This window comes from Chiloscyllium punctatum, chromosome 8 (genome assembly GCF_047496795.1).
Source record: "Chiloscyllium punctatum isolate Juve2018m chromosome 8, sChiPun1.3, whole genome shotgun sequence".
Classification (NCBI taxonomy): domain Eukaryota; kingdom Metazoa; phylum Chordata; class Chondrichthyes; order Orectolobiformes; family Hemiscylliidae; genus Chiloscyllium; species Chiloscyllium punctatum.
The window spans coordinates 5,168,741-5,180,750 of record NC_092746.1 but is presented as its reverse complement, the minus strand read 5'-3'; the positions used below and the strand labels follow the sequence as shown (position 1 = coordinate 5,180,750).

General features: G+C 37.7%; 1 protein-coding gene across 3 annotated transcripts in view; it reads left to right on the top strand.

Annotated features, from left to right (window-relative positions):
* The window catches only part of snx10b (sorting nexin 10b), a 51,266-nt gene that overhangs the window by 21,013 nt on the left and 18,243 nt on the right, over nucleotides 1-12,010 (top strand). For all 3 annotated transcript variants that reach the window (XM_072575077.1, XM_072575078.1, XM_072575079.1), the window contains exons 2-4: nucleotides 5,504-5,549; nucleotides 9,071-9,157; nucleotides 11,040-11,140. In XM_072575077.1, the coding sequence (XP_072431178.1) occupies nucleotides 5,520-5,549; nucleotides 9,071-9,157; nucleotides 11,040-11,140 (218 nt within the window). In that variant the 5' untranslated portion in view covers nucleotides 5,504-5,519. The remainder of the gene's footprint in view (nucleotides 1-5,503; nucleotides 5,550-9,070; nucleotides 9,158-11,039; nucleotides 11,141-12,010) is intronic.

Genomic DNA, 12,010 nt, shown 5'->3' with positions numbered 1-12,010 from the left:
TGTGCATTTATATGGTACACAGAGCCATTTCTTGTTAGTTTGTGAATGGTATTCTGCTGATGCAATGCACTATATAAGAGATGATTATGAAGGCCACTCAGGTCATAACTCTTGCACAGTTGAGCAATATATGTTTCCAACTTGCCTTGCTTGATTACTTTGGGCTTCAAAGACTTAATTATTTATTTTTAAAATTATACACTCAACTCTCCCATATTGAGTGCTGAGAGGTTGGTTGATGGTGCCAGTCAACACACACGAGCAGTTCTGTGTTTATATTAACTAGCTGTTTTAACCTGCTGGCAAATATTTGAACTTTTTAAATTCATTTTATGGGATGTGGGCATTGATGGCAGGCCAGCATTTGTTGCCTGTTCCTAGTGCTGTACAGTTCATCATGGTATAAATACATCTGTATATATTTGGGGTCAATGACCACCTTCTTTTCAAAAAAACATTTAAATGTTCTTTAAAAGATTTCATTTTATTTTTGTTTCCAATCTGAATATGTTTATTTCAGTATACGTGAACTATTTTTATGCCACTGCTGTACACTTTGCCGTTGACTTGAGCATTTCAATGTTTTTATCATTCCCACTAACGTTTTTACCCTGGGCCGTAAGTTGTGGTGGAAAGACCTCCAGTGGTGTATTTTTCTGGACGTGCCCTTGTACTTTTGAGGTGTTTTAAAATGTTTGTCTGGCAAAGTCCTGAAAATATGAGCTGATAATTTGACAGTAAGAGAAACTGGCCATCTGAGTGAATATGGCAGGCAGCTGTGTAGTTCTGTAAGCAAAGTGATTGAAAGATCGCAAAATAATCAGTATTCAGGTTGGAGATGGTATAAGTTGGAGCGGACGAATTTAAGTACAGAAGGAAAGAAGTACTGGGTTATAAGAGACCAAGGAAATGGTTTTGTTTTCAATTTCGGACAATTCATAACCTGAAACAATGAATCTCCACTCCAATAAACCGTGCCAGAGAAGTTGTTTGACTGTAAATGAAACTTTATGACCAATGGAAATGCATTTTTAAAGACTCAATTTATCAGGCTGTGCTGTGATGTGTTTGGTTCGTATCTACCAGGTAAGGGCAAATATTTCATACCACCTCATGGATTTCAAATATGAGGCAGATAGAAATCAGATGTACAACATGGAAACAGACCCTTTGGCCCATCACGTCCATGCAGATCAGGTATTTTAAATTAATTTCTTCCCACTTGCCAGCGTGTGGCCCATATCCCTCTAAACCCTTCCTATTCGTATATCTATCCAGATACCTTTTTTAAATGTTATAATTGTACCAGCCTCCTCCACTTCCTCTGGCAGCTCATTCCATACACTCATCACCCACTGCTTGAAAAGGTTGCCCCTTCCCTTTTAAATCTTTCCCTTCTCATCTTCAAACTGTGCCCTCTGGTTTCGGACTCCCCTGCTCTGGGGAAAAGACCTTGGCTATGCCACTTTTCCTTTTGTTTATGATGGAGAACTGAAATGGAAGCAGCAATTGTTTGCATTCTGTTTAAATGCTGTTGCACCAAGTGGCTTTTCGAGTCCATTTAAGTAACAGTTAGGGTTGCTATTTTGATAGCAGATTATGGGCTGTTGGAACCCTGTGCATTCCAAGAGTAGAACTTGCTTCTAAATGTTTTTGTTTTTAAAGTGTCACAGCGTCATCCTGGCAAAACCTACAGTAAAACCTGTGGCTAATAGAGAACTTTGACAGCCGTGGGATATTGCCTCATAAAGAGAAGTGTACCACTACGTTATGAATAGATGTTTTATTTTGAAGCTTGCTATTAATTAACAGCATGCTTTTTGGAACTAATTTCATAATGTGGAAGAATAGAATGAAAGTACCCACAAATATGCAGTAAATCTAACACTTGGGAAAATCATAGAATTTTAAAGAATTTATCCATATTTCAGTAAGACCTGAGATGCCCTTTGGATATTATTTGTTCTGGTTAGAAATTAAAAGTCAGTAATTTAACATCATAATAAAAAAGATGTTTGCTATAAGGCTGAGAACTAATTGTTCCTTTGACTCCAAGACAGTGGAAAGTTGATCTTTTGGAGTTTTTGGCAGTTACCTAATATAGACAGTTGATTAATGAGGTTAAAAAGCAGCTGTTTTGATACGATGCATTCTTTAGTTAGATAAAGCAAGTGTACAACAGTGACAACTGAGGATGGTTCACTCAGATTACAGGACAAACAGGCTATCAGGGTGGAATGTGCTGGTTTCATTGAAGTGATGGGGATGGCATCCTGCTCTCTCGTTGAGGTATTGGGGAACTCTTTCCAGGATCCTCCTCCACTTCTCTGGTCCATCCTTCATCTGCCTAATGAAAACTGCTCTCTGAGGACTGCTGAATGTGAACTGTTGCTTACACGTTCTGTGTGACTGAAGAAGAGCTCTCCTCTACCCCAGTGTTGTTTTGGCTTCCCTAACTACTTTAGCCTCAGTGTGATTATTCCAGTGCAGAATTGGCTTAGCCCCTGCGAGCTTTCTCGGATGCTTCCTGTTCTGAGTCTAGCACTACTTGTTAAATCATTTCTAGGGGTAGGTATACTATTGTCTGTCTGAACGCTTTTGGCTAACTGCTATGGGACCGCTACTTATTGAATCAGATGTTCATTGTCCTCTGGCTCACCTTCATGTGGCCCAGCTTTTTAATCTTAGTTCTTTCTAAGAGTAAATACTTATTTTTGAAAACTACCTATGTTTGGTACCAGAAATTACTGATGCTAGTTCAATAAGTATTATGACACATGTGTTTCTCGAAATTCTTCCTTTTTGTTTCCATGTGCTAGAACTTTGGAAGGTAAGCAATTCTGTAATTGCTTTTAAATGAAGTCTCACACTAAGCAGAATTTTCATAGTGTTTAGTGCAGTTAAGGGACTCCAACATTCAACAGGAATATTAAATACAACCTGTTTACAATATTCTTTTGATTTGGAAAGATAATTATATGAGCTGACAGCCAATTTTGGGCAAACCCTTTGCAAGCTGGTGTCTTGGAGCTCCTGATCAAATCCAACTGTGTCTCAGACAAAGGGGAGTTTGATGGGGTGTAGGGTCTCTGCACCCAATCCAGAGGATGTAGCCAACCATCATAACCTAAGGGAATGTGGTTTAATTACAAGGACTGTGACAATAATTACTAAAGCAAACAACCCTCTTAAAATTATAAATCCTCAATGTATAATGAAATGTTTTGAAAGTTTGCACAGGATATCATATTGAGAAATGCTAGTAATGAGCCATCAAGAATATGTATTGCCTTGGACAGAACCAGAATATCTTGAAATGCAATCCAATGAAAGAATGCTTCCTTGTCTTTCCTTTTATCAGCAGAATCAATAGCGAGACGCTACTTGTGCTGTTTAACACAGTTCCAGATAAGATCATTCAAATGCAAAAGAACTGATTTAACAGACATGATTTGACTTCTCGAACAGTTCTGATTTCTGTCCTACCAGTTGTAAATTTCCCGTTTGAGCAATGGGATTCATATTCTCGAGAAATAACCCAGTAGAAGTGATCTTCAATAATACTGACTAATAATGCCAGAGGATTATTCAAGTTCACAGACAAATAGAATATTGGGATATAGACACACTGGAAAAGATTCAAAAAAGATTCATTTAAAGCAATAACAAAACTGAGGTAAATCTGGCCAGAAGACATTGAACAGGCCCCAGTTATGTTCCCAAGGGGAGACAGAAAACTGTTAGCATTGCATTATAGTCTTCTAAGATTGTGAAAGGATTTGAAAGGGTAAACAGATAACACATTTCCTCTTGGGGATGGTAATAAATATGGGCTTTAAGTATAGGATAACCATTAATAAATCTAATAGGGAATTCAGGAGAACCTCAATGGTTACAATGTGGAACTTACTACCATCCGTTGTTGAGGCAACTAACACTAATGCATTTTGGGTGTAGTCAGACACGCCCAAGACAGGCGACTGAGAAGGAAATAGAAATAGGGGTTATGTAAGGTTATGTAAGGAGGGATGGGAGAATGTTTATTTGAATTGTAAACATCAGCATGTGTCAGTTAGGCTGAATGGTCTCTTCCAATGCTGTAAATATTGTCAAATTAAATGGGATACAGGAAAACAATTAGGAAAGGTAGCACCAATGAATAAGATAGTGGGAGTGGTTTATGGGCTGTAACATTTTACTGAAGGGCATCTTTCTTGAATTTAACCATTATCATGATCGTTGCTAAGAAAAGTGGGGCAAAGTATCATGACTGACGTTCTACCTTCATTGGCACAAAACAAACTCATTCCAAGCAATTAAAATTATAATTGGCTTTGGGGGAGGGTTTTGGCTAGACTAATTTTACCTATATCTTGCATTCTGAAATGCAGCATCACGCTCAGTCACTTGCTGACATGTTTACACTTTAACCAAATGGTCATGATATGGTCAATTCTAATTAAAGATTCTTCAATTTGTTAAATCTAATTAGTTTTTTTAATCTAATCTGTTATAGGTTTTAGTTTTGAGCTGAGCTAGTGTAAAAGCATGGCACTTCAGTAAGAAGACCAAAAGTGGAGGGAGTCTTTGTTCAATCTTACCGTTGTTTCACTTTTAACATCATTTAAGTGTTGCGTGTTGCCAATGTTTTGAATGTTGACTGCAGCACTTTACCTGAGCAATTTAGTTCAAAGAGGCTGCTCCCAGCTGTTTAAGTTGTGGCCCCTCCCCACACTGACAGCCCAGACCTACACCAGGCTTCAGACTACTGCCACCCCAGAGGATATTGCAAGCCTCTGCTGCTCAAAGCACCTTCCCGGATGGGACAGAGCTGGCCCTCCTGGTGTGTGCAGGACACTGGCTACTGTTGGGTTCAGAAGCAGGTTTCCTGCCCCATCCCCACTTGGCTCAACAGCTTGATCCATGCGTGCACCACCCTTCCCAAAAAAAAACAAACATATGCCAAGGGGGTGCCAACATAGTCTGCTCAGCAACCCCATTATGTAGCACCTCTCCACTACCACCCCCCCCCCCCCCCAAAACCCTCATGCCAATGTAGGAATTAAAGCAGTTAAAGAACATCTAATGTAGAAGATATCGATAGAATCTTTTTTTTTTATTTGCTGAGGAAGGCCCTAAGGAGCCTTTCTCCAGTTTCAACGTCGAATCCTATAAGAATCGATGCTTCACTTAGTCATGATTTTCAAGAACCTGTGTAATGACCTCCCCCTTGTAGTGGAAATGCTGCTGTAATGTAGTCTAGATGAATATTGAAACGTTGGGTTGTTCTGCACCTATTTCCTCTGATAGTTCATTCCACATAAGATCCACCCTCTGTATGTAAAAAAAAAGTTGCCCCTCTGGTCCCTTTTTTAAATCATTCTCCTCTCATCTTAAAACTGTCCCCTAGTTTGAAGACCCCACCTGAGAGAAAAGGCCTTTGCTATTCACCTTATCTATGATACCTGCAGTTAAGTTTTAATTTTGTGTATTTCTCATCTAGATTTCCCACCAGAGGAATGGATGAAACAATAATGGATAAAAAAAAGGTAAGTAATGTTACCAAATTTCTTTATTTTAATGGTCTTGAAACCCTGGCAGGTTTGTGAATTCCTTGTAAACCTTCAATTGTTACACTATTGCATATGATATGAATTTACAGTAATCTCAATGACCATCTTGTGATCCCCAACTTAATTTGTTGTGATGGGATCTGGGTATTGCTGGCTAGACAGGCAATTATTGCCTGTCCAGAAATGCCCTCGAAGGTGGTGGTGGTGGTGAGCTGTCATCTTGATCCTTTCCTGTCCATGGAGATAGGTACGCCCACAGTGTTGTTCGAGAAGTCCAGCATTTTGACCCAGGGACAGTGAAGGAACCATGATCTGGTTTCAAATCAGGACAGTGGGCCTTGGAAATGAACGTGTTCATGTATATCTGGCCCTATTCCTTTTTAATGGCAAAAGTTGTGGATTTGGAAGGTGCTGATCTAGATCTTGGTGTGCAGTAGATAATTTCAACGTTTGCTGGTGGTGTAAAGATTGGAAGAATTGCCAACTACGGAGGATGATGTAGAATTCCAAAAGGTTTCCACTAGTCGGGTGACTGGAACCCAAGGGCACAGCTGCAGAGTGAAGGGACGACACTTGAGAATTGAGATGGGGGGGGGAAATCTCTTCTGCCAGATGATGGTGAATCTGTGAAACTCATTGCCACAGAAAGCTGTGAAGGCCAAGTCATCGAGTGTATTTCAGTCAGAGATTGATAGGTTCTTATTTGGTGAGGGAATCAAGGGTTACAGCAAGAAGGCATGAGGCTGAGTTTGAGAAACATATGATCGAATAGTGGTGAACTCTTGTTGGGCCAAATGGTCTTGTGGTTTTTGGGTACTGTACCAGGAATGTGTTTTGGATACTGTACAAAATTTGTTGAATTTTCTTGTCAGTTTATCAATATAGAGTCAAAACTGTCACTTCAAAAAGGTTACTTTGTCCTGGGTTTCTTTCAAGAGGTTTTAAAGGCAGAGGTGCCAAAGTGGCCACTGGAGCTGGCCTAAGTCAATAATTTGGGAGGTCTTTAGGTTTTTAAAAACCGTTGTAACAATGGAAGAGGCATGGTTAGTTCTCATCAATCAGGCTTTCTAGATTTTTTTTAGCTGTACCAGTCAGGAGCTGTTTGGGTCCCAGAGAGTTGCAGCTTCAGTAAATTCATTCCTAACTGCAACTTTCTCCGAAATGTCTCTTTGATGTTGTTTCCTCCTGGATTGAAAACTGCAATCAAGAATGCGTCTGAATTTACATTTTTGCCAATGGGTGTGTTTATGATCTGTTACTATATTGGAATAGTTAATTAGTAATATCTATTATTCAGTTTTTTAGTGGTTATATCATTCTGAATTTGACTTTCTTTTACTTTATTTTAACTGTAGTGTTTAACTAAATTGTGTTTTGTTTAATGTTGAGCAGTTTGACCAGTCACGTCACATCTGGGACATGGCACTTAACTTTTTCTTATTTTAAAAGGAAGATGTGAAGGTCTAAGCTACTTAATTCTTAAAACATTTTGAGGTCTGGTCTGGTCCAGTCCATAGCGTTATATTTGAGATTCATTGGATTATGCTTTAACTGTGTTCACAAATATTTGATTTTGTGTAGTAGGGGTTGATGGTTTGGTTTATTCTATTTTATTTCCATTTCTATTAAAAGGTTTGTTTTGTTGTTGAAGCAAAGTCTGCAACATTGTTTCAGCAAGAGACCACTTCATTAAAACCAAAACTAAATGATCGAGCTAAGTCTCCATTTGGGATATGACTTGTCCAATAATGACAACATCATAAAGAAAGCTGTAAAACTCAAGTATACGAATTCACTATTTCTATATTGGTAATTATCCAAAAAACTGAATAGATTGTGTACCCGAATGATAAAAATTTGAGGTATTTGTAAACAAGTGGAAGCCAATGTAGTTTTGGGAGAAACAAATATTGCTCACTGAAGTCCTTGAATTGTTTTTGACAAAATCTTAAAGCAAGTGTATGTTGTAAAATCCTGCTGGGTTATTTGACCTTGGGGAGATCCTTTGATAAAGCTTTGTCTAAATTTGTGCAATAGCTTTTTCACACAAAGTTAAGAATCACACAAAACCAGGTTATAATCCAACAGGTTATAGTCAACCACCTGATGAAGAAGCAGCTAGTGCTTCCAAATAAACCTGTTGGACTATAACCTGGTGTTGTGATTTTCTAACTTTGTCCACCCCAGTCTAACACTGGCACCTCCATATTATGGCACAAATGTAGGACTGGGCCATCCTATATAAAACTTGTAGATGGATAACAAATTACATAAAATTGAGGAAGTAACAGTTACTGGTTAACTAATGTTTTCAGTGTTCACTTTGGAAACTGCTAGCCTGTTTTGATTAAAATTACATAAATATAATTGAAGACCTTGGGTCCTCTTTCTTGTCATCTGTCCTCTTCCTAACACACCCTGAAGGGATAAAATAAACTAACAAATTAAATAATTCTACAGATCAGTAGAAATCTAGTTTTGAGACTCTCAAGGTTGTTTGATTGCCCTTTAGCTTAGCTTGACTTGTGCGTAATTCAAGTGGAAGTGATGATTTCACAAGCATGTTCGTCAGATAATTGCCTAACCCCTACTGGAAATCCTTGCGTTGTTTTGACAGCAGCATTGAAATTAGTGGCAATGGATTGTTTGAGGAATACTCTTGATTTTTATTTAAGTTCAGTCTTTTAGACCAGGTACCAGATTGCCGGTTGAGCTATACTCTACCATGAAGGTGAAGAAGAGGGAGGAATGACAGACCAGTTGTCTGGTGTTTTAAAAACCTTATTCTGAACATTGAGCATTTTTCCTCCACACAGTTTTATAAAATAGGAACAAACCGTTCAGTCCAACTCTTTCATGCCAACTAAGTTTCTCAAACTAAACTAGTCCCACTCCCTGTGTTTGGTCTATATCCCTCTAAGCCCTTTCTATTCACATACCTCCTTACCTTTTTGTTTTAAAAAACATTTTTCATTTCAATTAACCTACCAGCCAAACTATGAACTTGCTTTCAAATTTAGCCACCTTGATTTTTGGGTGACACTGGCAAAATAGCATTTTTTTTGTCCATTTCTAGTAACCCTGAGGGCATTGAGGGATGAGGATGACAGGTCTTTTCTTTAAAGACAACAGTGCACTAACAAACTCTTTGGCCATTTTGTGGTGCCAACCCTTAAAGTACTAATCAGAAAATGAATTAAACTGGGGTTTAAACTCCTTTCAGAATCATAACCATTAGTTCACTGTATCCTGCTCCACTTCACAAACTGAACAATGTGTCATTATTCAGTTGCCTCAAAGCTAAAACTAAAGATAACAAATGTTCTGTGAATCTGCTGACTATGATGAAAGGAATTTCCATTATGACTCAAGACATGTAATTTCTGGGATGTTGCCATATGTTCTACATTGTATAAAAGCGTTGCATATCACTATAGCTTTCATTTTACCTTGGTGTAAAGGGACCATTTCTAATTTTCTTTACTATGCCAAATCAGGAATTCATCAGCGTGTGGGTGAGAGATCCCAGAGTCCAGAAAGAAGATTCATGGCACGCTTATGTAGATTATGAAATTTGTGTTCATGTAAGTACGTTACTTTTAAGTGTTCATTTCTGGAAATAACACACATTTAGGTAGATTTTGGCTAAAACATAAATATCAATTCAAAAACTTAACTCCTGGTTAAATATTATGATTGCTGCAACTTGCTCTTTCTGTCTAAGAGTGCATTTACTTAAGGTCGAAGTGTGGCAATTTAAAATTGCTATTCTGACCTCCAAACACATCAAAATGACATTTGAGACCACAACTGGGAATTTGCTAAGTTATGTTTTTTAATATAAAAAAGTCTCAAATTATCCATTTGGCCTGCTTGAATGTTTTGGAGATTTGTTTTTCAATTGCTTTGGATCTTGAGATAATGCATGGGCCTGCCCCTTCTTTTTGTACCTTCTGAAACGTTAGCTACTTAGGAAGGTTTTTGTACGGACATTTAGTCTCTCTCAGATCCTTCTTGAACCTGTGCGCTAATGACATAAAATAGCGCTCTCCAAGCAACTAATGTGAATTTCTTGAATGCTGTCACAATATACTTCATTTTTTCACCTTGGTTTACATTTTAAACAGTTCCTTTAGCTTTCTGTATGAACCCATTTCCAAAATAATCTGCCTCAATGTGGGTCATTAATCTTCTTCATGTCATTGTATGCTTAGTAATATTCACTTTGAAATCAGAAACATTTATCTTTAGACGAGAAAGAGCAGTCCGACAAGATGCATTTCATAATGCATTTTACACATTAGCAGTTTAAAAAAACGGATTTCTTGGGATCTCCACTTGTTTAATGTGATGTGTATTTATATTTTAGTTTTTATGCTGACTGCAAAGGAAGTGTTTGCTGCAAAGGCTTGAGCTTTTCAGAAAAGCAAGAGTTCAAAACCTTTATTATTAATTTGAAGTTTGTGCCCACTCTTTTATCTGTGGCTTGATGCTACACTGCATTTTCAGTTCTTTACAAACTGGTCAAGGAGAAGGGAATAAAGAACTCTCTTCGGGCTTAGACTTCAAAAGAACACATTTATTAAACATTGATATTAGTATTAATCATTGATAAATCAGGCTCTGACTTATTTGGAATGAGGATCTTTGTGTGTTCATGTCCATATAGTCGTCATATCTGGTGCAGGATTCCAGATTTGAGAACTTTTTTTTCTTGCTGAGCCCATGCTATCCATTTATACTCTGTGATGTAGCTCCTTGTCGTCATCATCACAAGGTTGCTGTCAAGTCCCAACACCCTTGGACAACATCCATAAGCAATGTTCTCATCTTTTAAGGTAAATTAAATTGTTTTCTCTTGGTGTCAGGTATATATTATTTCTAGACCGATATATCATACATAATATTATTTGGCACGTATAAACCTAGTGGTCTAAAATTATTCTGTTTCAATGATCAAGATACCAATCCTGTCGATATTTCAACTAATGGATGAATTGCCCAAGGAGCGATGGTCACAGTCATGCAGTGGGTGTTTGGGCTATAATTGGAGGAGTGTTGTCACTGTGTTTGTTTGGTTGTCAATTTCAAAGCAATAGATTTTGATCCCTCTAACTTTTCCTGGGTGACTATTTAGCTAAGTAAATTGGAACCTTCCAAAGTCTCTGGTTCTCCTTCAAAGTTAGGCATTGTGAATTTTTTTTTGGAAAGCTTCAGTTGCAAGGCAATTGTCCACTGGAAGTTGAAATTTTCTGAACAATTATTGCATAGTCAGTGTCAAGACCTTTTAACAGGTCCAATAGTGTGTCTTTCAGGGCATGTCAAGTCTGATTATCTGGAGACCTGAAGGTCTCAATTTTCCACAATTTTCCTGTCTTTTATATTGTTGAATTCCAATCTTAGTGAAAGTGGAAAACTCTAACTTCACTGCTTGATGTAACTGGCCTCAAATTTTGTTTCTTACAGACTAATAGTATGTGTTTCACAAAGAAGACTTCCTGCGTTCGAAGACGCTACAGAGAATTTGCTTGGCTTAGGCAGCGACTTCAAGACAATGCTGTATTGATGTAAGGTTTTGTTTTTGTTATTTTTAAAAACCAGCCTATTTTGCAGAGTGTTGAACATCTGGGCAGAAGGAAGCCTTGTCAAAATTTCAGTACAATCTTTAGTTGAATATTCCAATGTAACTTGCATGTTTTCTCTCTCTTTAAAAATGTCGTTATTGATGAACCTTTGGCATCTTGACTGTTATTGAAATGTGCAGGGTAAAACACTAGAATGTTTTGCACAGTGTGTAATACAGAAACCAGTCATTTGGTTCATGTAATGTTTATGTTGCAAATGATCCTCATTCCATTTTGTTTCAGCGAATGCTTGGTTTCTTTCTCCCTTGTCTTTATCCCATTTCCCGCTATTTCAACTCCTCCATAGTGAAGTCCACACTTCTGACTATCTGCGTAAAATAGTTTCTTCTGCATTTGCCATTGGATTGATTAGTGACTACTTATTTATGGCTTTTTACTGCACCTACTAAAAGTTAAGATTGTCAAGCTAGTTAAGAATACCTTTTATTTAATGATGGAAAATCTTAAGGACTTTTAGTCACATTTTCATCTTGATCAATTACTCAATGTTAATTTTACACTATTTCATATTGTTAGCTTGGTTAACTTGCACTGTAATGAAATTAAATTTTGAATTGCTGGAATGGAAATATTTTGTTTGAACCAAGAGAAGGAGAAACCAAAAGTAGCTGGGATGCTCTGTTGCTATACTTAACCGAGAAAGTGAACAATTTTTAAAGATATTTCTGAAACTCCATGTGTGTCCTTGGGCGTATCAAATGCCATCCACTGTCTGCAAAGATTGCCCAGGTTTGGAAATAAGTTATGGGCAGGCTCCTAACCTGAGTAATTTCAGCATTTTTTTTTGTTTCA